We start from the raw sequence: 26,867 nt of genomic DNA, 5'->3' as shown, positions 1-26,867 counted from the left end.
TCAAATGTTACAGTGCATTACATTTTCAACCCATCAGATATGTTGGAAAGCTCATACATTGAAATCTGAGCACTATATGACGTGGAGAAGGAGTGTAAGTGTTCTGCCAGTGTGTGTGTGTGTGCGCGTACTACTTTGCTTGGGAATGTGTTTTTGTTCGTTGACATGCATTAGGATACAGTAGGTGCAGCACAAGCATAGTTTAGTGAGTGCATGCATGAGTTTATAGTGTGCGTGTGCATGTGCAAGCACTTCAATGTACGAATGCATTTGATTGGCTTCGTGTGTATGTGCCTTGGTGTGTGTGGCATTTTATATAGAGGAAATATGTGTGGGGGTGGGTGGAGATTGGAGAAGTGAATTATGCCTTTTTCAGAGGGGAGGAGTGCATATATGTATGCGTACATGTGGGGGATGGGCAAGCACACTATGTATGTTCAGAGAGAGAGAGAGAGAGAGAGTATATATATGAGTATATACATATATGGAGATTGAAAATCTAAGGACATGCATTTTAATGATACTTTAATGGGTGTTGGCAATAAACACTAATATGCATGAGCTGCTATTTTTCCGTGTGTGTGTGTGTGTGCATGTTTATGTGTGTGTTTGTCTGTGTGTGTGTATATGTGTGTGTGTGCGCATGTGTGTGCATATATTGCATACATATGTCATGCGGCTCTGCTCCAACATAGTGTAATGCTCTGTATGAAAGAAGTAAATCTGTATTTTATGTGCGTGTTTGACCATCTGTTTAATGGTGCACTGAGTGCGTCTGAGTCAGAATGTGCACATCTGTGTCGGGCAACTAACCTTCTATGTTAGCTCGAACTGAATAGTGCTGTTTCTCTTTGTTTCATTCTGTAGTTCTCTTCATTTATTAAGTCAAAGTAAAACTTAACATATGCATTACTTTGAAACGTGTGCTTCATGGTTGTCCATACATTAGACCTTTCGTCTTAGAAATGAAACGATACAACAAAGTAGCACCGCTCATGATCAATTCTCATCACATTGTGATTTTCTATACCAGCATGGACTCCAATGAAAGGAACAGGGGAAGACAGTCCAGTGCAGACACCCAGACACACTGTTGTGATTGGTAATCCTTGCACCATCCATTAATAGCTGAACATGCATGCACACACACACCCACTACAGAATACGGAGAACAGAGTGTACAAGCTTCCCATTGATTAGCAGAGGCAACAGAGGGTCAGGGAAAAGTTGCCCGAGCAGCACAATCTCCTCATAGTGGATGCTTGTAGGTCAGTCAAACAAGTTGAAAGCAGACAAAAAAGGAATTGTCCATTATCTGCTAAGAAACCCACAGCACGAATCAGCGTCTTCAATCTTTTTGATGATTAAGGACCTGGCGTGTAAAGTTCATCCATCTGCTCATTCCTTTGTCATACTGTGCTGATGATGCATCTTAATTGAATCGACACATGATGATGTCATGTCTAAACCATATAATAATACGGAAGCTGCATTTAGAGTATGGAGACTGATGAAGTCGATCTCTATAATAGCTGTATCAAAACTCTGCTACGAGCATAATAAGAATTCAGTTGTGTGTGGCTGCTGTAACAAAATACTTCAAATGTAGTATTGGGACAAAAATTGGTAAGTTATGAAATATCATGACATGCATCCAGGGACATGACGTGGTATCTTTAAGAGCTACTCAAAGCGATGTATGTCATATGGGCTATTTTTTTATTATTTCCTCCACAAATAGCCTCCATCGTATCCGACAATTTCCAGCAGGACATCGAACACAAAATGTCTGTGTATCCATTAGGCTCTATTCCTTGTCACTTCATTAATCACCGAGCCATGAGAACCTCTTTTTGAAACAGCTTTGTCGTCATTAATGATGTATTTGATCTATACAGTCATGAATCAGGATTTGATACATGCAAGCCTGGGCTTGTTCTTTGACTAAAGGTACTGTATTGCTCAAAAATGGGGAAAAATGAGCAAAAAACTCTCAGACAGCTTCTCGACTTTTTAAATTCCATCTAAAATGAGATCAAACGTAATATTTCAGGGCAAGTAAAAAAACAACAACACATTTATCAAGTAACCTATTAAAAAAGTGAAATTCTGTCTACGCATTCAAAAAATGGCATTCTTTATGGCTAAACTGATTTGTTTCACTAATTCATTCAGCCAGGAGAAACGCTACGAAATTAAGAAAATTAAATACAGTTGGTTTCAGTCTAATTTACAGTTGGTGAGTCCAACCGGTATTTTCACAATTCGAAGAAACGCCACTGACAATTAGCTCTTATTTTGGTAAAAACAAAGTGGTTTCCGCATCCGTTTATGATAACCCATGTTGGCTTGATGACAGGGCTCTCTTTGTATGAGTGCTCTGCCGGAGCTCCGAGCAGCGCGCGCCAGCAACAGCAGCAGCAGCAGCAGCGGCAGAAGCGGAGGCAGAAGCGGCAGCAGTCCAGCAGCGGAGCAGCAGTGTAGTAGTAAGCAGCGGGGAACACCATTGAGACACTTACAGTCGCATCTCATCCTGGCTAGACAAAACATCGCGGCCATCAAGGAAACAGGTGGAGACGCGTCTTACAGTGAGTTCTTCTGGCTAAAACACTTTTGCAATTTCAATTCATTCATTGCCAGCGTAGACTTGGAAGTTCGTTCGGCCAGTCATCGGAGCATGAAAACCGGCGTGGGGAGAAGCCCTTGTTCCAAAACTTGCGGGATTCTGTGAAGGCTTCATTTCTCCCTCCTAAAAATCACCGAGAGAGAGAGCGAGAGAGAGAGAGAGAGAGAGAGAGAGAGAGAGAGAGAGAGAGAGAGAGAGAGAGAGGCAGGCGTTGGGTTTCCGGAGAGTCTCGTAGATGTTTCTCCTTACGGTTGCTCAGGGACCTCCAACTTTGTAAGAAAAAAGTCATCAGTTTATTTGCGCTGAAGGAAGGAAGGAAGGAAGAAAGCAAGCAAGCAGAAGAATAGAAGTGGATGTATATTGGGCCATGGATGTGACAGTTTACCCAGCACCTCCTCAGCCCCTGTCCGCGTCAGAGCACAGCAGACTGGGACAGCTCTCCTACCCTGAGCCAGCAGCCTTCGGAACCAACAAGGTAGGCGAGGCGACACGACACGAGACGAGAGCAGCAACCTTCTTGTGTTGCTCATTGTCACCTTTGTGTTGCCCCCACTTTAATTAACTGTGGGTGCATGCATCTCTCTTGCCCTGCCAATTAAATGCTCATTTATTAGCCTGAAGTTAATAAAAGCAGCTCCTGCTAACACTGTCTATTGACCATTTTGTTCGATTCTCACCAATGTCATTTGAGGGTAGTTATGCTTGAAACACTATTGTAGTATGTGCTTTGGGATTTTTGAGCACATCATTTCCATTGGCATTTAGGTTGGTTCATTTGTCTGAGGAGCCATTTCTCCCTCCTAGGCGAGGTGAAAGGTCAGGCAGGGTCACAAACCTGTGACTGACTGAGTTCTGATGTCTGTCGGTCTGCTTGTCTGTCCGTCATTCGACTGTGGTTAACTGTGATTCTGTACCGTAATTAAGTGCAACAGAAGAATATAGCTAACGGAGCATAAAGCTTCACAGAGTCATTTTGCAGAAGATTCTTGTGAAAGTTTTCCAGACAGAAAAAGAAGTGCATGTACACAGCCATACATGCATGCCACCATTCCACCAGAAATCTAAATCATGTCAACTTTGATTTTAGTTCGTGCTGTTTTTCCAAAATAAATAAATACATAAATAAATGAATTCATGAACAAATAAATTAATACACTGTGGTTGTTTTATGGAGGAAAAAAACACAACTCTTTGCTTGAAACAAAAAACAGCAGTCTAGAAGGAAAACAAACATCATCTTGTCCTGTAATAAATTTATCAGGATTTAATTTATGGTAATCTCTTATCACAAGTCACTTTGGGATTGAGGAAGCAAAAGTGAGCTGCAGTGTTTTATTTCTCGCTCTTCAAATAAGTCCCAGCCAAAGTGATTTACTACACACGTAAAACTACTGGGGTTAAATATTTGAAGCACCCAAGGAGTTGGGTCAATTTGACCCAACTTTGGGTGATTTGTTTTGTCTGTTCAGTTTTTAACCCAAATGAGGTTGGTTTTAACCTAGCATTCTATACTCTCCAAGATGAATGAATATGTGTGTGGTTTTGGTCTGAAATGGCAAGCAAGCATCATCTGAGGTGCCACCACTATGCTTTCAGCTATATGCACCAAGTGGAGCATCTGTTCAACGTTGTATTATTGCACTCTTACATGTGTAACTAATATGTACAGAGCTCAAGAGAGGCATGGTGGAATGAAGACTATGTGGCTGCCATTCCTGATTGGGACACAGCAACTGTACATCAACCAATCTTGACCCCTGACCTCGAGATGTGGGCATTAATAGAATGCCACATTATTGTAGTTATCATCTCCGATGATAGCAACTCAGTTGACACTTTGAATCCTTCCAACCTGCTGCTTTGATTCTGAGGAGTGGGCAGGATCGCATGCACAAAGGTAGGCCACCGTGATGTTAGTGAGTGCGTATTTGAGAAAAGATAGAGATGGAAGATAGAGGCTGTGGATAGAGAGAGAGAGAGAGAGAGAGAGAGGGCTGTGTGGTTGGGGGTAGGGAATGGAGAGAAAGAGAGAGAGTGAGAGCGGGTTGTTGGGGGTAGGGATGTTGCAGATGAGTGTGGTTGTAGTGGGGGTGGGGCCACTAAGGTTTGTACTATATTTCTCTTTTGATTCATGGCTCTGTCGGTCTGATAGACGAGATCATATTACTGTGTGGGGGAACAGAGAGCGAGAAAATATAGAGGGACAGGAAAAGAACAGCCAAGCACAGAGGCAGTGAGACAGGAAGAGAGGAGAAGTGGCAAGAAGAAGAAACTCAATCAGAGGTGAACAACCCAAAAAGGTTTTGTTTGAAAAAGACTCCAGATGTGCTCATGTAAAGCTGCAGAGGGAGATTTTCCATTTCATTTGAGTGGAGACAATCCTCAACACAATTACAAGATTCCACTCAGTATCGTGCATGTGATTATTAACCATGACAACCAATCTGAAGCTGAGGCTGCACATGTACAGCAACATTATTATACTTGTCTTTTAGATGACGAGATGAACGTGTCAACACAAATGTCCAAACCGGCTGGATTTGAAACAGATTTGACTTTGCCAGGTGCCATGCACAAAGTCTGTGCAATGTCAAAGTCATGTGTGCACAGAGCAGACTTTCCGTCCCTTTTCTGCAATTCAACCTCTAGTGTCAGAAAAAGAAGGGGGAAAAAAAAGCAATTTGCTGTGTGACTCAGCTGGTACACAAAATCGTCTCCCAACCTGGTTGGTGCTCAATTTGGTATTCAATCAACATTCTTGCAAAAAAAAAAAAAAAAAAAAGGAAGGTTGCACACACTAGGGCTGGCCAAAGAATGATTTTGTATTTTTATTGAAATCACAATTTATTTCAAAACTTTCTGGTAAAACTCAACTTTAAGTATAACTACTAGCAAATAAATTGGCAAAAATAATATCAAATTCTAAATAAATACACAAACACTGGGCTGCCATGTGCTCCTTGCCCACAGGGGCAGTGTGGTGCCACGTATGCATGAAGATACGGGCTTCCATTAAATAAAAGTATAAAAAGAAAGTTGTGACGGAACCGAATACCGTATCACTCCCAGACCTCGTTGCTAATTTCCTATTAGCATGTCAATGAGATTTTACACTGACTGCTTGTAATAGCATTAGTGTGTGCTTTCACAACGTAGGAACTGGCAAATACACATTTAGGACATTCATCCTTTTTCTTCGATTACGAGGCTCGGTCGGGTGTGATTTAACAATATAATGAATTAACAATTGGCTAATATTCAAAACAGTGAGACTCAGAGTGTCACAGTCAGAGGTTAAGCTAGTTGCAATTAGCCATTCAATTAAGCACTGTGTTTGCACCACTGGCCACGGTGGCAAGTATGATTAAGAGTGAGTTTACTTTGCTCATTGATTGCTATTATTTCTCACTTGTCTGCTCACTGTTCAGATGATCGTAGGAAGAGGCGTCCTTAAAAATGGTCTCGACGGTGCAATTCACAATATCTGATGGAGGGAAAACTGGTTTTGAAATGCACATTTGTAATTGCATGAATTGAACCGTGACGTCAACATCCTTCCATTTTTGCCATGGTTTTTAATGGGCAACAGTGTGATGCTACTGCAGGATTTTCAGAAGAGTTAAGAATCCGATGCAATAAATGTGAGTTATTTCTACTTAGTGAATTTGGCTGCAGCTCTCTTTGTGGATCACACCCCCTTCCCCATAAACTAAACAGAGTAGCTCCAATACATGAGAACACATCTGATAGAGGCAATTTCCTGTGTGCTACATGTGTGAAAGGGCAACTCTGGTCCTGCTTCTCCGGACATTGTTTAGACTTCCTGAGATGGCTTTGCATTAATAGCATTCTTGGAACATTACATATTAGATTATTACAGGGTTCTCAACCTGAGATAAACATCTACTCCAAACCTGCATGGTGTTATCTTGGTTCAACTACAGAGTCTTATTGTGTTTCCTCAATACATATATCTATATATAGGCAATATTTCATTGCGCAAAAGATAACAATGTGTGGAGTTTTCGGGAATATTTATATTAGACGCTTTTTAATAACTTTTCCTCTTTAGTTGTGTGTGCATAGGAAATTTTTTCATAGTTTTCAGTGAGTTCAGAAGAAAAATGACAGGGACAAAAGGTTTTCCTTTTTTGTAACCAAAGAAGTTATGTACTTATTTGAATGATGACTAACTAACTAACTAACTAACTAACTAACTAACTAACTAACTAACTAACTAAAGCGGACTTTTCAAGACATCTTTAGAACAAATCAGAGAAACATTAATGAACATTTAACATATTTCAAATCATATTGACGGTAATTTTTTGTCTAACATATAATCTTGAAATTTTGGAACAGGTCAATTTCCGCTTCTATTTTTGCTGTGGTCTGAAAATATTTGGGTTTGACATGTGACAGCATTTCATCTATTATTTTGACACACAAAACAGCACAAAAGCATCCGATACTATACTTACTTATAGTACTGTTGTATATACCGGGCTGGAATTGAAGGGAAAAATGTACAGAGGCCTACTTGAGAAGAAAATCTTGGACAAGATTTATGAATTGATGGGGCAAAGATGAACTTTTAGCAAAGAGAAGAGAAGACCCAGTGGAGGTAATGGCATGGTTTGTGCTCACATTGCCTCTTCTTGGATAGTCTCATTTCTCTTCATTTTATGAAAGTCAAGATGGCAGTAGCAAAATGAACTCAGAAACATTGAAAGACAGATGCAACCAGACGCTTTGGGAGATTTTTCATCATGTAGCATGATAATGACCCCAAAGAGTTATCAAGGAGGGGGGAAAAGGGAAAAAGTTCTAGACCAGTCAAATCAATCTCAAGAATCAAGACTTAAACCCTATATTTAAAATTCCCAATAGTTTAGCTCACCTAAAATTGTGTTAGAAATAATCCATCTTTTAAGTGGTAGTCTATCAGATGCAAATGTAAACAACCTGTACCAGGAAAATCAAACTGAAATGTTCTCTCTTGTCCCATCTTCTATTTTTGATGTCATACCCAAATGCTTTTAGTAAAAAAGAGTGAGAATAAATGGAGCTCACTGTTTTAATGGGAATGTTTTCTGAAGCGTGGGTTATTGCTCTTTGAATACTTAATGGATTCAGGCCATATAATAATAATTCTGACTGACAGTGCCAGTGCATTCTTTCATTTTTTTTTTTTTTTTTTTACGGTAGCAATAGTGTCCAAGATAACAGATTGCCTTCCTCTTTGGTACGCATCTGTTACCACGGTTATAAACACAAGAAATTGTGATTAAAAAAAAAAAAGGATGAGAGCAGTTGACTATGTGGCCAGCAGCCAGCTCAGTGTGCTTGAGCACATTTTCTTTCATCATTCAGAGAACCAGAAGCCAGTGAACCAACCGCATTGAGTTATGATTGGTCGGACGCAAGAGCAAATGTTGAAAGAATCTATTTGCTTGATAGATTAAAGCACTGCAATTGTAGTCGTCATTTCTGGCGCGGCACAGCTACAGTGTAGAAGGGATAGAAATGGGGAGAAGGGATCATGTCAATAGGGGGAATGAAACCATGGCAATGGATTTGGGTTTTTGCATTCCACCAAAACCATCATGAAAGTCAACATGATTGGCTCGGTCGGGTCTCCCTGCTTGCCTTTAACTGGAGAGTGGTAGAATAATTGCAATAATTGGAATGCATCATGCAGGATCTCTACGGGTCATACATATATGGTAGACATGGTCTGCTGAATCACATGACAAATGACCTGACAAGGTAGAGTCTGAAACATGAATATAGTTCAACTATTTCATTTTGTTTCCCCTACATGGAAATCAAAATAACCCTGACTCTAGTGAAGGCTTGTAAAAAATCTGACCTAGTTCCAACCCTTAAAAAAATAGCGAGGTTCTGCAAATCCTTTATTCTGCTACTGCTGCTGCGATGTGACGATCACTCTTCTGTGTAAGTTACGCACGCACACACACACACAATGCTGTATCGACTTCATCATTCATTTGTGGACACAAATATCATAAATCTGCACACGCTTGGGCCTGTGAATTTACTGTACATTAGGCGATGGCAAGCAGAAATAGTTGAAATAGGATCATCATTTCTCCAATGTAAACTGCCAGACTTTGTGTCAACTATCTGTGTTTTCAAAAAATGGTTGTTTGAAGTCGAATAGTTAAAGTGAGTCAGGCAGCTTTGGTTTTGACTTTGCATGTGGTATTGTACTTTTCTATATATTTAGAGTTCCTTCTAGTAGTTAACCGTATTTTCTACATATTATGATACATTGTTGTCACCATTTCTTTCATGAAGGAAGAAATGAAGTTTCTCTGGTTGGGCCTGGTGTTAATTAGAACGGAGGCCACTTTTTGAGGAAGTGCGGCAGTCAAGTCCCAGCTGTTAACGTGACCTTACCCTAAATGCCAATCCCGCATAGTATTTTTGTCTTTATCGCAAACTCTCATAGTCCAAACTAAATGACAAGCCGTCTGTCCACGTTGGCTGGGATTTTTGTAAGGAAGCGTAACGCCAAGAACCCCTCCACCCACACTACAAATGTTCATTGATGACCGGGAGACTCCGAGCCCCGTTGCTCGTTCACGGACGCAACTAAAAACATTTTTATTTTTTTTTAGTTGAAGCGCAAGGATGCAGAGATGCAGAGATGAGGGTCTTATAGTTGGGGGGAGATATGCCAAAGGGAACAGATGGAGGGAGACAGAGCGCTGCCAGAAGAGACTAATTATCAGAATTTAATTTCCAAAACAAACATATTGCAATCAAATCATGTAACGCAATCATTGGTGCATTTTTGTGTGCCGTATGCGTGACAATAACTTGCATCACTTAAATTGTTGGAGAACTTGAGAATCTCTGCTAAGATGGCGTTCGTTATGTTTGTGTCTGCTGATTCACAAACGCATCGCAACAATTCGCATGCAGAATTGAATCTTTACAAATATTCAATGCACGCACAACAATAAAAAACACTGGATTTGAAAAACACGTGAAAATCACAAATATATTTGTGGGGTGGAAAAACGCGGGTGCATACGTGTGAAAAATCTCTCCCCATAAATATATATACGGCTGTTTCATTTTTCCATTTGCACACATTGAAGGATAAACATCATAAATATCCTAAGAGCACATCGAAATTGCGCACACACATTACACACTACACTCAAACAGTGAATCGGGGTTGGCAAATAAAAATGGTGTTTATATTGTTGCCGTGGCGACAAGAAAGCTAAACAAAATGTTGAGCTGACCTATCACAGCTGTGTGAATCTCTTTCTCGCTCTCTGTCTCTCAGTCAGTCAGTCAGTCACTCACTCATTTGCACGGACACGCGCACGCACACACGCACGCTCAGTCAGCCATTTCTGCCTGGGCTAAGTTGATTTATGTTCTCTAATGCACTTTAGAGTAAACTGAAATCTATGCAATCCAGACCAGCCAAATAAATTCAGACAAACCCTTGAGGGTTCAACTTGGTCTCGGGCTATTTCCATGTCTCCCATGTCTGATCCTGGTTCCATTTCAGGACCCGGCTTGACAACAACAATAAGATCATTATGGTTGGTGGGGGAACATACGTATCTAGCACTAGATTTGCATCTGTTTGAAAAGATTTCATTAGATTTCCCATTTGAAGTGAAAAGGAATAAACGCCGTTGAAACTGTTTGATGAATGCTCGATTTTATTTTGCTCCTTGACTCCAAAGTTGTATTTTGCAACTATTTATTTATCTATCAGGTGTATGTTTCATGTATGAAAACCTTCCCCATTTCTCCCTTTTCCATTGTCCTTCTTTGTCATCCTAATAGTCTCTCTCCACCTTTCTCCCCCTTTTCTCCCCCTTAACTCCGACCCTGACCCACTTAACTGGCTGCTTGTTATTCAAACCTTTGCTTTCCCACACACACACACACACACACACACACACACGTGCACACACACACGTGCACACACACACGCGCACGCACACTTGGACGTGCACACAGATGATGAAAGGCTGGCATGAAGGCAGAAAGAGACATAAACACAAACCTACATCCTTTCCACTGTCATGTTTCAGGAAAAAGAAATTTGTTTGTAGGTCCCTGCTAATATAATTGTATCGGTGCATTCAAACGCGAGCACAATATGCTACTCTTTTTATTTTTTTTTGTAATGGCAGTATATGATAATGACTTGGCGCTGACTAAATAAATGATCCTCTACTTTGAAATGTTTGCACATGCAAAAACATGTGCATATAAATGGGGAAACTCATATAGTAACCAGGAATGGATCTGCCAAACTCGCAAAATGTTCATTGTGGCAGTATCATCTTTCAGGAAAAAGTCAACTCATTAACATGGCATCTTTTGACTGAGAAATAATCTGAGAAATAACTTGAAAATGGGAGATGTAGATTTGTTAAAAATATGAAATTGGCCAAATGTAAGAGCTTTCCACAAACAATGGGATTGATCAAACCTGCACTGCCTGCTTTTGCCTCTTAAAATAGCATTTGCGAAAGGCAGCTGCAAGCAGTGTCCAGCGCAGGCCAACTGAGTGGCATGTGGAGAACCTCTCCACTCATGTAAACATGCACCTCCTCCAAAGAAAGCAGCCGTCTATTTTATATTATTATTTGACATGTCTATTGTTTTCGTTTGGAAGCTTTTGAATGATGGACGTGTCTGTCTGTCCGTGTCTATCCATCTGTCTACATTTTCAGCTCTTTGTCTCGTCGTCTTACAGGGAAGGTTCTTTTCGGCAAGTCGTATGTTAGGTTCATTCTAAACTGTAAGTGATTTTTCCAGTTCTGTATCAGCCTGATGGCAATCCTCATTGGGGTTTCTGTTGGCTCTGTAAACCTACACCCTATTTGCATAATACCTGGCAGTTGGCAAATGGATGAGGCAGTTACACCTGTGTTTGTGTGTGTGAACACACACGTTAGATTGTTTTACTTCTCCCCACCTGTTCAAACTAGGATCCACGTGTCTGTTTTCCAAGCAAAACAATAAGTATTCTAGTACCCAAGAAATATTTGAGTTTGAATCGTTTCACTAGATCAAGTGCTGTTATGTCATGACAATCAAATGATTTGTTGTTTTGTCTTGTAGTTTGAATTTTTGCTGTGAAAGCACATTTGAAGCAATATTTTTATGGGTGTAGGGAAAGTAGCCTTAATCCACGTAACTCTGACTTGTCCCGGCAGTTTATGTGAGACTGTTCAGTGCTTGCCACAGTGTGTCACACATAGTTACATCAAAGTTTTACTGCACTGCAGGCCCAGTCAAATATTGCCACAGTAACACGATAAATAGATGTGGCAAAAATAAGTAAAATAAGTAAAGACGACATTGAAATTTGATGGGTGTCATTTCAACTCATAATTATATGTGGTTTGCTTATTTTGAACATACATGTATTTACTCGACGGCTAATGAAATGCTTTACATGACAACAAATACCAAATCAAATTGGAACGTGTTTCGAGTAGACTTTTGGCTTCTCACATCTGGTATACACCACAACAGAAAAAAAAAAATATATAGAACACCCAGCAAATAATATTTCAGCCTAGGTGATGCCAATATAATCTACAAAGGTCTGGCCAGAAGTGTGAGAGCAAGAATTAAAGATATAGTCCCTATAAAGAGCAAATGGAGGAGAAAGTCTCTGTGAAGGGGGGGGGGGGCAACACAGATCTTCATCTCCATAAAAGCTGTCATTATCTTGAGCACATTTTGTGGTGCCTTGCATGCAAGAATTGTTATTTAAATTCTTCCTGCTTTACACTTGGTAATATGCAAAAAATGCTTTTCAATTCAAAATGAATATTTTCGATGCCTGCATTTATTTGATCACTCTAATTACTGTGTGTGAGAGTTTTCATGATATGACATTCTTGCTTGTCCTGTCTTCCCTCCAGTTGGAAGGAGACACCATGTTCCTGAATATGCAAGAAACGGGCCTTGACTATGTTTCAAACAACCAGGTTCGTGTTACTGTCCTCATTGTTTTTCCGTGATAGTTTTGTATTAACCAAAGAGTTAACATCCAGTTCAGAAAAAGTCAAAAGATGTGTACTGTTAGAATCGAAACATACTTGATCAATTTGAGATGTGCACTTCGTACTTGCTATTCCTCTTGGTGGTTTTATTTGACCTTTGACCTTCTTCTGGCCTCTTGCCTCATCTGATCCTTTTTCTTTTTTGCTTTGTGACTCCTATAGTTTCGTGTGCCGCAGCCCCCTCAGCCCCTGAGCAAGGTGACACCTCCTAACCCTTCCTCGCAGCACTGGCGGAGAGACGCGCGCTTGCCCGAGACGCACCGTCTGCCTTGGGTGATTGCACACGCACGCACACAGACAGTCATGAACCAGTCTCATAATATTTGATGATGGTGTTATTAGTGAATCAAACATTAGATGATGAAATCCTTTCGAAATAACCTAAATACCAAAAGTAATTGAAGACAGAAAGTATGAAAAACAGAAAAAAACCAACATTTTGGACTCAAGCACAAAGCCTAACAATCCATTTTTAAGAACGACTGCAGTGTAGGCAAGTGAGTTGATTTAAGTTCATGTGTAAAATTCTGGCTAGCATGAAAAAAACCAATTGACAGAGCGGCAGCTTGTATCTCAATGCACAAGTGTACATTTTTTTTGTCGATGCTCTCGCACCTGTTTGATATCATGCCATTCATATATATGCTATTTCTACCCACTTTACAATGTACAGTACACAATGGGTTGTGAAAGCTCCATTTGGCTTCATTTACTTCAAGGCAGTTTACACAAGTGTCCCAATTCAATTTGACAATACATTAAGTGATGGATTATTTTGCCCATCCCTAGTTTTTGCCACTTGCTTGCAAGAAATGTTTTTCTCTCGCAAGCTCTCATGAGTTTGCTGTTTCTAGCCTGTAGTTTACCTCAAACAAATTATTTGACAGCAGAGAATGGTGTTGACAATCGAATGAAAGAAATGTCAATCAGGCTTTCACCAAATGCACAGCGTCTCTATGCACAAACCATTTTGTTGAGCTTCAAAGAATGCTTTGAGGTCCACCCTGAGGCTAATCAGCCTTTACCATCAGTTTAAAATAAAGTATATTCCCTTGAGAACGAGACACACACTGACAAAATCAGATGGACATTTTTTTTGAGTCCAACATAAACAACATTCACTTGATCAGATCTAAAAGGCAGTGAAAAGTGCCGTTTTGCGACCATCCGGTCCAAACGGCTGAAAGGCTGCATTCTGGTGCTGAAAACATGGAATTGTGGGAAATGTGCAAATCATGAGAACACAACATAAGTAAAAGGACTTAATCCTGACTACATTAGTCTTTCTCGAAGCTCCCAGCAATGGCTTTTGTGTCCAAGTGAATGGAAGAGGAGAGACACAAGGGGCAGTAATTTATGCAGAACATGAAGAAGTGTTTGAACGCACACAGTCGACAGACTGGCAAAAAGTGTCATTTGTGCAGCTCTCTGAGCTCAGATCGTTTTTTTTTTAAAAACGACATTACAGTTAGACTTGTTGCTTTGCAAAGACCTCACCCACATCACGGGGCTTTTAAGCTCACAAATGACATGGAAGGAGAATGAAAAGAGGACAGGGTGAACTTGTCGACGTTGTTGAACTGATGAGTGACCGACCAGGCTGACAGGTTTAACTTAGGTCATTGCATTCTATTAGTTCAACACTTGATGGCAAATTTCCACACACTGTCCCTCAAATGTACTGTTTTATGTTTCCTGTTTGAGTCTTTATTTCTTTGAAGTTGGTCTGACAGTTAACGGTAGAGGATGCACTCTGCAAGATGCTAGCGAGATTTGAACGTCGCGTCACTGCCCCACCGCTGACCAAAGTCAAAGTCTGTTTTATTGTCTTCACATGTGTCAAACATACAAAGGAATGGAAATGACGTTCCTCACTGTCCCACAGTGATAACCAGACAAGACAAGCCACTCATGAGCGTGCACACTGTTTACTCTTCTCTGACATTAGCCAAGGCTACGCTACTTTGGTAACATTCATGTTGTAAAGTTGCCAAATATGAAAGGTTTGATGTTTGAAGGGAATGTGAAGATATAACAGAGATGATTAACTTCAATGACCTCACTGTTTCACTGGGAAGTCATTAAGCAGCAAAAGGGAATGACTTGTTTATATTCCATCACATGGGGCAGCCATTTTGCTGCTGTTAACTGAAAACAACATCACAATTGCCAGGGCTCTGGTCACCAACTATTACATGAATTAACCCTTGATTTGTCCGGAGGGCTGTTTTTTGTCGAGTTCAATAATTAGCCGAAAAGAACGAAGCGCAACAGGACTGGGTGCTGGCTGAGTGCGCGTGAGAGTGCTTAAAAATGATTGACACATTATTTGGTCACGCCATCCATCTCTTCAATCTCTGACTGGCTGGCCATCTTTGTCACAATGTGACAAGTTTCAGAAAAAAACCAATTAGATGCATAAAATGGGGCCAGCTACAGTTCAACTTCCTCGTAATGAGCTTGACTGTTTATGAATAGCAACTGAAGTGACTAAATGTGATTTGCCACATAGCTCCACTATAAACATACATTTTCTATTTTGCGGTGGGTTTTTCCTGTCTTTCTTTTTTATGTATCACTCAGCTTTCTTTGTAAGATTTGACTGTTTATGAATAGCAACTCAAGTGACTAAATGCGATTCGCCACATAGCTCCACTATAAACATACATTTTCTATTTTGCGGTGGGTTTTTCTGTCTTTCTTTTTTTATCTATCGCTCAGCTTTCATTGTAAGAGGAGAAATCTCCTCTTCGCACTGTGACCATTTATTCCACAGTAAGCGTATCCATCATCCAACAAGTCATGCATCTCCGCAGTCAACATTGCATTTGGTTTGGCAAAAGCGTGAGAGAGATGAAAGAGAAATCACGGATGAGATTAGAAGAGCAAGTGAACCAACGAGGGCTAGAAGGAGAAGGACGGTGAGAGATGAGGAGCAAAAGAGTCTGAGAGAGACTGGTGTGGCCAGCCAAGCAGAAAAGCTGTCAGTCTCTATAAAAGATCTCCTCTGTCAGATTAGTATGAGAGGGCTTCTCCAACGCTGCCTCTTTCTTTTAACCCTCGTGTCTCTCACTCCTCTCCTGCACAATTCTCTCACTCCATTTCACTTGTGTCGTAGCTCTCCGAATAATGAAGCATATATAGTTCTCCTTCAGCATGTCAGAACTTGAATGTATTTTCTTTATAGAAATGACTGGTTTTGTCTTTCTTAAGGATGACCATATCATTAGTGATGATGACTGGGAGAAAGAAACAAATACAAGACAACGCACACTGTTCTAATGGCAACGGACTATGTTTACGTCCCGCTAGTTATTGTTTCTGGCAGTAATGTTCCACGACAGTGTGGTCACTTCTCGTATGCAATTTTCTAGTCTGTCTTGGAAATGTTCATTTCTCTCATGATAGACCCAATGCCCCAAGTGATCTTACAGTCATCTGCAAGCTTTCCTATAAACCAAACTATTTGTGGTGGTTTTATAGAAGAAGAAAAAGAATCCATTTCCCCCTAAAAAATACAATAAAATAAGAAGGAAGAATGGGTTTGGGTCAAGTGAAAGATGAAATTCAGATTGTGGACAAAATCAGGTCTGCTGCGGTTAAGGATTTCTGTGGTTTCATTTCCCGCCCTACCAAAGCATATGCCCGAGGCTGATGCTTCCTTCCCCCTCTCCCTCAAGTTTCAATTCATACATCCAAATCAATTCGATAAAGGTTTAAATTTGTTTTCCATCGTTAGATTTCCAACGATAGGACTGTATGTATATTGCAGTTTAATTAGCCATGTTTACAACTGGATTGTAAAAAATGTGATTGAACATAGTTTGAACCTATTCCCTCTTGTCTTCAGTCCTACTCAATGGGTGGTTTGGGTGATGAAGACTTCAACATTCCACCCATCACCCCCCCGACACTTCCAGACCACATGCTGCCTCCTCATCTGCCCCACGATTCCTCCACTGGACCCTATCGACCTCTGGATAGCAACAGCAGCAGCAGCAGCAGCTCAGCTCCTCCACACCACCCCTACCAGCTGCAGGGTATGAATCTGGCCCGAATGCCTGCCAGTCAGGAAGGAGCGTCCATGCTGAAACAAGATGGGGGTACATACAGCCCAGATGGCTCAGCCATGACCAATACTCTATCAGTGGTGAGTGAGTGAGCGAGTGAGAGGCACAATGGCATTTTGGTGGTTTCATCGTGATAGCTCTTATTATATGAGTCAAAACGTCTGCGACCCTGAAAAGAAAAAACACGATAGAAAGTGGATGGATGGATGGACCCCACAGCGACATTTTTTTCATTTTAACGTTTGGATTTGATTGATGCTATCCTGTTACGCATTTAGTGAATTTATTAGCTAATCCTTACTATTATTATCATTATTATTGTTATTCTCTACATCTATGAGCCGTGAACTCATGAACAAACTCATTTTAGTCTGCGATGAACGCTGCTGCTAATAAGATGCAGTACGTTTTAGGAGTTCTAATACTAATAATATTTTTAGGGTACCATCATCTTCCTACACTCATGGGAAAAACTGTTTCGACTGAATTTGAACAATATGCATTTCAAATTTGGTGGAAAGGTGCTTTCCACTGTGATAATGAGATGCGTGAAACAAGTCGTTTGGAAACGGACGTTTTGGGCTGACGTGTGTGGGGGTCTGGAAAAGCTAAATTCCATCTTAGCCAAAACCTGTCACTTTCCGTCTCTACGTGCTGTCTCAGTCTCCATATTAGATGTAGTAATGAATGAAATAGAAGTAGAGGATATAAGCAGAATCTTTTAAATAATAATAATCGTTAAAAAAAAAAAAAAACTGTGCGTGCACTGGCTGGCTAGCTGGTCCTCGTAAAAAACGATAGTCTTGAAAGTGTATCCTAACATTTATCTCGTTATGTGGGTAACGGCAAGAGCTGATTTTCTTTGAGACCCTGAAGGCATCTGTGAATCACAAGCGTCTGTGCTGCAGCCAAGCAGAGCTTAGCAGACTGGAGAAATACCAGTTTGATGTTCTCTTTTCAATGTGAAGCACTCATTGAGGCTTTTTCCCCCGTTTATTGTCTTGTATCATTTGGAAGTGACCGTGCTCATTGTCTGAATTTAGTCAACTATTGCCACTCCCAATACTTGATGATTTTTGGGCAACGCGTCCCTGACTAAAACAGTGAAGTGGTAATTAGTCAAACTAGAACTATAGTTGTCATTGCCCAGTGGCAAAGTGGATGCGGCGACAGGTCAGTAAAATATCTCCAAATGTGATGTGGCAACATGCAAGAATCCCTAAGCTATAGTACACTTGTACAGTTTCCTAGTTGTACTGGCACTCTTTATGAGCCATTTGTCACAACCCTTTATTGGGGGAAAAAAAAAACACAACATCATTTTGAATTAGGTTATGTGATCATCTTTTCTTTCGTTGATATTTTATTTTCATTTCAGTTCTACTCATCGGTCGCACCTTTTAATACACATTTATTGTATTGGCCTGACACTGACTGTTTATCCGAGTTCCTTCCCTTTTCTGTCTGTCTGTCTGTCTTTCTTTCATTTCTTGCTTTTATATCCCCTTGCTACTATACATTTACTGCCAGTCTATGATTTATGGTTGCCTAGCAACTATGGCTGGCTCAGCCTAATCGAGGAGGAGAGAGCAGTATAGAGATTCCAGTCATTGTGTGTGCATGTATGTTTCTTCTAGAGCTAAGGTAAGACAGTTGATATTAAGAGCCCAGTTGCTCTTTTGAAGGGCTTTGCCGTATTTGTAATGATTCAGAGATAATTGTGTTGTGAACTAAAAGCACTTGACCGAATTAGAGCAGAGCAGAGCACCAGTGCAAGGTGCTGACCTACAAATTGGGAGAAGCTCAAGGGCATTTTTGATACATCGACAGAAGGAGGAAGAGCCAACCTTCAAATGAAAGATATTTTTGTGTCTTTTTTATTTTATTTTATAAATGTTCACAGTTTTAGAGCTATGGATATTTTTGACAATCAGTTGATTGATAGATGATTTAGGAATTGATCGATGCCTATCATGGCATTTTTTTATCTATTGTACAGTTAGGTCCAAAAGAAATGTTACCATCACCTTTTCAAAAGCCACAAAGGCAATTTTACAACCCTCTCACTGTATATTTGAACACATACCCAATTTTATTTGATAGCATGTGTCAAATTGAAGTTGGTTTTTTTTTTCTTCTGTCAAGTGTAATAATCATGACAATGGACCAAATTGAGCACTCAATGTGTGTTTTGGCCAAGTTTGAGGCTCAAGCCACCATATGCGAGCAAACCACAGCTAATATTTTCACTCCATTATGGCGTTCACACAAATGTGTCATTGTGACTCGAGCACTGACGTTTGGCGTTGCATCTAAATAGCACATATGTATTCAGAGACCGCAGCCGCTCATCAACTTGTGGTAATGTGTTCCCAAAAGGGCCACAGCACACCATGCGTGCATCCGCTATTAGGCGTAAGTGCCAACGTTTGTATCGACCTACATTCATCGAGATATATGCGATATGAGGTGTCAATGTTCCACCAGACATTAGGTACCATAACTTTTGTTTTCCTCAGAAAATGTAATGCGGTGATGACTCACTCTTATGACATTGATTGAACTACATGCAGTGCTAAACCAATTTATGAGGCCACAATCTATTTTATTTATTAGTAGGATTATTTCTAACCTTTTATTAACACCTTTATTGTCAAAATGTGAAACCAGTCGGTCTCTTGCGCATCAATGAGTTCAGACGTGCAGACATTTGATTCCTTTGTTGTCAAGATTTATTATTAAATTCATTGTCTCTGGGGGAGGCAGTTGTTTTGAAAGACAACACCACGCAGTAAAAGATTACGGTCTTGACACAGGTGGGGCAATAAAAGTGGATTAAGCCATGTAAATAGCAGTCAAGCAAATTGTAAAGAAGGTGGATGCATTGCATAGGGAGTCATTATAGCGACTTCTCCGCTGGGTAATAAACCTATATTGATGTACTTGCGCATGACTATTAACAGATGAAATAAATTACTTGAGATAGCTTGTCTTCGCTGCAGTTTGCCCTGTTGCCATGGTTACATGAGATGTTTCTGTTTGAGAGGTCATGATGAGCCACATTTGAGTCAGTATATTGCCGTTTGATATCATACAGTACATGTTGCACTTGTATTTGTACTTGAAGTTGGTAGGAGCTCACAAGTTCTTCTTTGAGATTTTCTGTTTGATTTGAATGTAAATCAGGCCAGCTTGAAATCATTTCTTTAATGATCTTATCGTTATGTATCTGAAGCGACGTCACCTTTAAATAGCTCTGTTCATTTCGGGTCGGAAAGGCGCACAGTTGTGCAGTTTTCTGCCCGTGCAGATTTTCACATCCACCTAAGTCTGTCATTTCTGCTTCCGGGTGGAGAAAAGCTCAAATGTGGGCATTCCCTGTCAAATCTGGTCTTCGGTGTATTCTCCTTGTCGACTTCTGGCGCACTTTTGTTCTTTGTCTTTTTTCACAGATTTCAATGTTATTCACACGTTTGGAGAAAAGTACATGTTTTGAATCGTACCTGTTTGGTGTTTGCACATTCATTCACAGCTTATGTGAAAAGTGTGAGGCACTTTAAAAAGGACTTGGAGCTCAGGCAAAAGAAGAGCAGAAACGCGAACCCAGTTTGATTCCTTATTGAATTGAATTGATTTCAAGTAGCCCTGCGATTGGCTGGCGACCAGTTCAGGGTGTTTTGGAAGATGAATGAATAATAACAAGTATAACAGACCAATAGGGGCCGTGCTCAGGCAGTTCCATAGTTGATATCATAAAAATGCGACATATGCATTTATCATTTATGTGTCATGTCTGACTTCCTGTTTCCATTAACTCTTTGTCCCGGGCTCCCTAGTGTGACATTCAAACTGTCGAGTGGGTGGGGGGGCTGGAGAGTGACATTTTAAATGTTGTTATGATTGCACCATATCAACCAGTGACTGGAAAAATAATTCTGTTTATCACCTGAAGTTTGATCATAAATCACAAGTTCATGTCAAAACGCCACCAAGGCAAAGTGTAAACTTGAAACTTGCTCCAATTAACCGTAGTAACTTGTTGCCTTCACGCAGATGCAGCAGATGGTAAACTCGGATTCCCGCTTTACGAGCAGCCAACAGCCCATTGAAGCGGCGCTCGGACCCAAAAACCCATCAGGCATCAACCAAGCGAGTCAGCTATCGACCATCAACCAAACCCAGCTGGGACTCAGTGGAAACTCAGTTACCCACAATTCTCCATCCCCGCCTGGAAGTAAATCGGCTACGCCGTCTCCGTCCAGCTCAGTACATGAGGACGACAATGATGATGGGTTCAGGGTAAAAAAAAAATCACACACGGAATAGTGACAACACCAATCAGCTCTTTTTGTAGCGATGTGTGTGTGCCCGTGCGCATGCAGCCATGCACGCGTGAGATAATACGCTGCACATGAAATAAATGTAAATCAACTCCCTCCCTCTTGGGTGAGTCATACCAAAAAAGACATGTTATTGCTGATATTCTGAGGAAATGAAACAATTACAGTTCTGTGGAATAATATTTACCAGCTTTTTTTTTTTTTCTCTCTCTCTCTTCTCCCTGGGTATTATGGGGAAAACGAGAAGGTAATATTGGCTTTAGGCAAGGTGGAAAATTGCTTTTTTAAAAATTCACTTCCACACCTTTAAAAGGTGGCTGCTTACTACCTCAAGTTATTTGCTCACATTTTAATGATGACTTTTTGGATGAGATGACCAGGAAATATTTTTCTATTAAAATGTTGCACAGTTCACGTAATTACTGGATATCTTTAGGAAATGATGAACGATAGTTGAAATGAAACAAAAGTACAGCGTATAGAGGACTGATTCCCCTGACTGACACACTTCAGGCAGTGTGGCATCAAAATGCCGTTTGCTTACTGTGATTACTGTCATCGTTCCAAATTTGTGATTCCACACAAGAATTGCATACCGATGGAAATATTTGGAGGTTCCGGAGAAAGCATATGATCTCTCTCGATGTATATTTGTTTACCAACGTCATCCTTGTTTAGCAGGGCAATGGAGGTGAGAAACGACCAGCATCGTTTGACATCTCCAAGAAACCCAAGACACCAAAGAAGAAGAAGCGAAAGGATCCCAATGAGCCAGTGAAGCCAGTGTCTGCCTACGCCTTGTTCTTTCGAGACACACAGGCCAACATTAAAGCCCAGAACCCCAACGCCACCTTTGGGGAGGTATCGAAGATTGTGGCCTCCATGTGGGATGGCCTGGGAGAGGAACAGAAACAGGTAAGGTGGTTATTGCCCCAGCAAAAACGAATTAGAAATCGTAAATGTCAATCCCTTCACCTTCCATTGCACAGAATAACGCATCATTTCTGTTTGGACAATTTGAAGTCAAGTCTGTAATCCATGACTCAATGACTGAAATAGTTGCCGATCAATTGGAGAGCACCCGTGTCAACACTGACACTGATATTTCTGTCATTGTACAACATTTGATGTGGCGTGCTTATTAGTTCAATTACATGCAGAAAGTGATTTGAGTGGAAGCATGAAATGTTATGTTTGTGCCTGAAGGTATATAAGAAGAAGACGGAGACAGCAAAGAAGGAGTATCTGAAACAATTGGCTGCCTACAGGGCCAGTCTGGTCTCTCAGGTATAGCGCAGGCACGCACGCACGCACGCACACTGCGATGCCTTCCGGACATGACAACCAACCGATTGTCTCTTTCGTTCTTCAGAGTTACAACGATCCTGAGATGAAGCCGCCCCACTCTTCCTCCTCCTCCTCTTCCTCCTCCTCTGCCTCAATGTTCACATCCAAGGCGTCTGTCTACGAAGGGCCGCACCCTTCCTCCGGCTCGCTCGCCCACCAGCACCCGGGCATTTACATGGCGTACCCTCACCCGTCCAACCTCAGCCACCATCCCTCCAGCCCCAGCCTGGGACACCCTCACCTGCCCCCGCCTCACGCTCAGATTCACCCGCAGCTGCACGGCCTGTCCTCCAGCGGGACCGTGCCACGGCACAGTTTGCCTCACCAGGGAGGTCTGTCCCTCGGCGGCGTGGTGCAAGCCTCCACCCCGCCTCACCAGGTCAGCCCCCCGCTCCACAGCCAGGCTCACCTGGGGGGGCTGCACAGTCCGCATCATCATCATCATCATCAGCAGCAGCAGCAACACCAGCAGCTCGGCGCTCACTCGCTGGGAATGACGCACTCTCCGGCCATCACGCAGGTCAGTGCCTGTTCACAGCATGTAACCATGTTCATGACTTTTAACATTGGCTTTACACGACTAAGACAACGCAAGGTGCCTCAGCTGCTCCACCGTTATTTGAGGCCACTTTGTATGACGGGTTACATTTTCCAAAGGCGACAAGCGCCATTTCGACTGCCTTAAGTCGACCGCCTATCACGCCATCGTCCAATCTCCTAACCCCCCCGTGACCTTTAAGTGCTAAATCCATTTCACTTCAGCTCGTCTCGTTCTCCTTGAAAGCCAATCACGTCCTCATGTACTTGTCATTTGTCGCATACGTATATCCTCGACAGAAATGCCGCTATATGGGGGAGCTGTAATTCCATCCGAAATCTAGGTAGCCACAAGTTAAGAGCCTCCAGCCTTTGCTTACCTATTCCCCAAAATATTTGTCTGTGCTAAACAAAATCTGGAGCTTCCAAAATAGCTTTGAATCGACTTGAATGTGAGCGTAAAATGCTTTCATCTGTATTATGTACTTAGGATTCATTGCACGGAACAGTTCAACACAAATGATGATGTCATGAAACACCTTGGCGAGACTGGTTCGTGAGAAGCTGTTTACATTTTATGCTGTTGGAGAGCATAGCAGCAATGAAGGAGATCAAAAATCAATGTGACTCGTCTCACTTTGAAGTGTAAAGTTACTGTCAGTTAAGACTAAGTAAGGTTTAGTTCAAGAGACTCAAGTACACTCAGTCATCGATTTGGATTCACAAAGCATAATACCGTTTCAGTGTCACTTTGTAGTGGAGTCAAATTCTTGCACTTGTCTGTTTTTGAACAAAAGAGATGAGCGCTCCAAATTTTTTTAATACGAGTTTCCAAATTTGATACATTGGGCAAGATTTAACTATTGCAGGATCAAATCGATGACGGTATCCATCCGTCTTTGTTTTTCCTCGCTTGCTTGGCGACGGCGATTCCCCAGCGTGCACATTAGCGTCAAACCAGGTTTATCTTTCATCATGTGACAAAAAAAAATCAAATTTTCTGTCACTTCTCTGGGAAAATGGTGTGCGCGTGTATGTATTGGCCCCCAAAAAGAGGACGAGAACAATGTTGCAGAGCTCCAAACTTTTTCTTCTTCTCCGAGTGGCGAGTGAGGGGAATTGTGTGGGGGGAGGGAAAGACAGAGAGACAAAAGAGGCAGATGGGGTCTTTGTGAAGGAGTGAAGGAGAAGAATTTGCTCAACAAAGGATGAATAGGTGAGGTAGAGAAGGAGAGGGGGAGACCCCAACCACCTGCTGTCCTCCTCTTTCACACACAACACTCCGATTAACTTCCCTTTCAGCCTCCTTTCTCTGTCCGTGCGCACACACAAACGCGTATCTTCCACGGCATCGGCTGATTTTCCTCTTCAAGTATCTTGAAGCTCCTGTTCACCTCCCTCTCCCGCTCTTATCTCCTCATCCCGCAGTGGGCAAGACACTCCAAACTGTGTAATTGATCAACTTGATGGCAGCTATTTTACACCCCCAAATCGAGCAAGTCCCATGATGCATGCAACTTTGCGACAGCCTCCGGAATACGACTCTTGACGTCCGCCGCTCACTGCCGTTTCTCGGAATGATTGTTCGCTCCCTTCTTCTATTTGATTGCATTGCAGGCCTACTCCCTCCAGCCGGAGTATCAGCCAATCGGAGGGGGTCTGATGAATAGCGGAGGGGTAATGTCATCATCAGTGGACTACCACCAGCTGAGTCGACACATGGCCGGCCATCACCCATCTCTTGACTGGAGCACTGATTACCATGGCAACGGGTAAGTGTTCAGGGAACATCACAAGTCCAAGGAAGTGTGCCTTGCGCATGTGTCTATTGTTGCATTCCACACTGCTGGAAAGTAAGATACACAGTAGAGCCTGACTGATTTGGGAGATGGATGCAGATTGGCAGGGGGTAAAAAAATCAAACCACAGCTAATATTTTTCTGATTCATTTTTAATGGCCGTGTGCAAACACGTGAAAACTGGGCCAACATGTCATTGTCTACATCAAAGTGTTCCAGCCCACGGTAAAAAAATATATATATATATATACTATGCTAACGTAATGGTATACATATTGGCTGCGTCCGAATATGCACACTGTGCACTATGAAGTGGTTACTCCATTTTGTAGGCGTGTCCGAATGTCCAGGGAGCCTCAAAATCACCCACAATGCACTTGGAAAAGTAGTGATCATCGATGCTCACTCAAAAGTTGAATATGCATGCACAATGCATTACGAGCAGGAAAACATTCCAAAACATTGTCCCTCAGTGAAGTCAAATTAAATCATGAATTCATGTTCTTTTTCTAAATGCACCAAATGAAGGTTTGCTTACTGTTGTTTGTTTTTCTTTCTCCTCAATGTTGTCTTTTGTCCTCCAGAGGTCCTCAGCGAGATAAAACTTTGTACCAGAGTTAATTTGAGAACAAAGTGAGACCAAACGTCATTGACATCCTGCTTTTGCCAGTGCGGGACCTCAACGAGAGCCAGACACTCAAGTGAACTTGCAGCACGGCCCCCGCAAACCAGACAAAAGTCCTGACTAAATATTTGTTTAGCCGGAATGATATACAGTACAGTACATCCAGTCCAGCTGACAGCAAATATGAGAAACTAAATGGAGCATGTGTATAGCGCCACTTTCCCGTATCCTTGAGAGGTAGGACAGGTCAAGAGACCTGACGACGTCCTGCTCCTGCACATAGATGACTTAGACTGGTTGAATTTGATCTGCTACTTAAATGTATATTGATTTGGACTGAGAGGATGTGTTCCACAAAGGAGAGCTTTTCAGTCTGAGTGAAGGTTGTATATAATGGAATAGATGAGCTCTTCCAAAGCCATTGTTCTAGCCAACTGCTACAAAGGAATATTAGGGTCACACCGTTAAAAAAAAAAAAAACTTTTACTTGACTTTACAATTAACATCCAACAATATTACGAGAATAATGTGGCAATTTTCCATCACAATTGAATACTTTTCCCTTGCTGCAGTCCAACTTCATGATTGTTAAATGGTGTCTTTATTTTCTGACATTTCTTGTATGACATTTTTGTATTTTCAGTGTGGCCCTGATACTCCATAAAAGTCCATCCTACAAAAAAAAAGATCTTTCTACTTACTTTTCTCTTTCTTTTTGTATAGTTGGACTGGACTAGCAGTTCTAAAAAAGCTCTGAAGAGCGCTTGTATAAAGCTGTAATGTAATTGTTCACGGTGTCCCTTTTAAATCCAGTTAATTCAATTTCTTTCCCTCCATAGCATACCTGTACGGCTGCAGCCAAAGTAAAAAGAGCACGGCACACACAAGCCCACGTTGTTCTCTCACAGTGCTGCTCACATCTGTTGGGCACCAATCCAGTGTATTTTAGTCCTTGAAATGTCAAATAATTAGGAGGGGAATTCAAAGGTTTATATGATGACAGCTCCTTCTCCATGTATACATACGTCTGTCTGTCTGTCTGTCTGTTTCCAAAATTGATTTGGACCCAAAATTCGGGTGTGTGCGTTGGTGAGTGAATGAGTGAGCGAGCGAGTTGAAGTGGAGTGCTTGATAGTGCTGCATGGTCTCTTTTGGCATCGCTACTTCTCTGTGCACAGAGGCTATTTATGAACCTATAACTATTGCTTTGTTGGCTGTGTTTCAATGTTTTTAATCACGTTATGTTTTAGTGTTAATGACGAAGAGAGTGACTCTTTCTTTCTCTCTTGCTCACCTTGTATCTTTTTTTGTATTTTATGTGGGGGTTTGGCAGATAAAAGGACTCTGGGCAACAAACATGAAGATTTTCTTATTTTTAGATTCTAAAAATGTGTTTGAGAATAAAGTCAGTGCTGCATTGATGTGCAGTCATTCCTCCCAA

At 41.4% G+C, this 26,867-nt stretch overlaps 1 protein-coding gene across 3 annotated transcripts; it reads left to right on the top strand.

Moving 5' to 3' along the window:
• The first annotated feature begins 2,418 nt into the window (after positions 1-2,418).
• On the top strand, positions 2,419-26,867 carry tox (thymocyte selection-associated high mobility group box). Of its 3 annotated transcripts, none has more exons than XM_037275248.1 (10): positions 2,419-2,588; positions 12,568-12,633; positions 12,871-12,981; positions 16,559-16,858; positions 20,832-21,077; positions 21,797-22,033; positions 22,325-22,405; positions 22,491-22,985; positions 24,620-24,774; positions 25,386-26,867. In XM_037275248.1, the coding sequence occupies exons 2-10, from the start codon at positions 12,583-12,585 to the stop codon at positions 25,420-25,422; spliced, it is 1,713 nt and encodes a 570-aa protein (XP_037131143.1). In that variant the 5' UTR covers positions 2,419-2,588; positions 12,568-12,582; the 3' UTR covers positions 25,423-26,867. The 3 variants fall into 3 exon arrangements, with proteins under 3 accessions (XP_037131143.1, XP_037131142.1, XP_037131141.1); XM_037275247.1 differs by having other exon boundaries at positions 2,419-3,101; positions 21,800-22,033; XM_037275246.1 differs by having other exon boundaries at positions 2,419-3,101.

This window comes from Syngnathus acus, chromosome 17 (assembly GCF_901709675.1).
Source record: "Syngnathus acus chromosome 17, fSynAcu1.2, whole genome shotgun sequence".
Classification (NCBI taxonomy): Eukaryota; Metazoa; Chordata; class Actinopteri; order Syngnathiformes; family Syngnathidae; genus Syngnathus; species Syngnathus acus.
The sequence above is the reverse complement of the archived record's forward strand: the minus strand, read 5'-3'. Positions and strand labels throughout refer to the sequence as shown.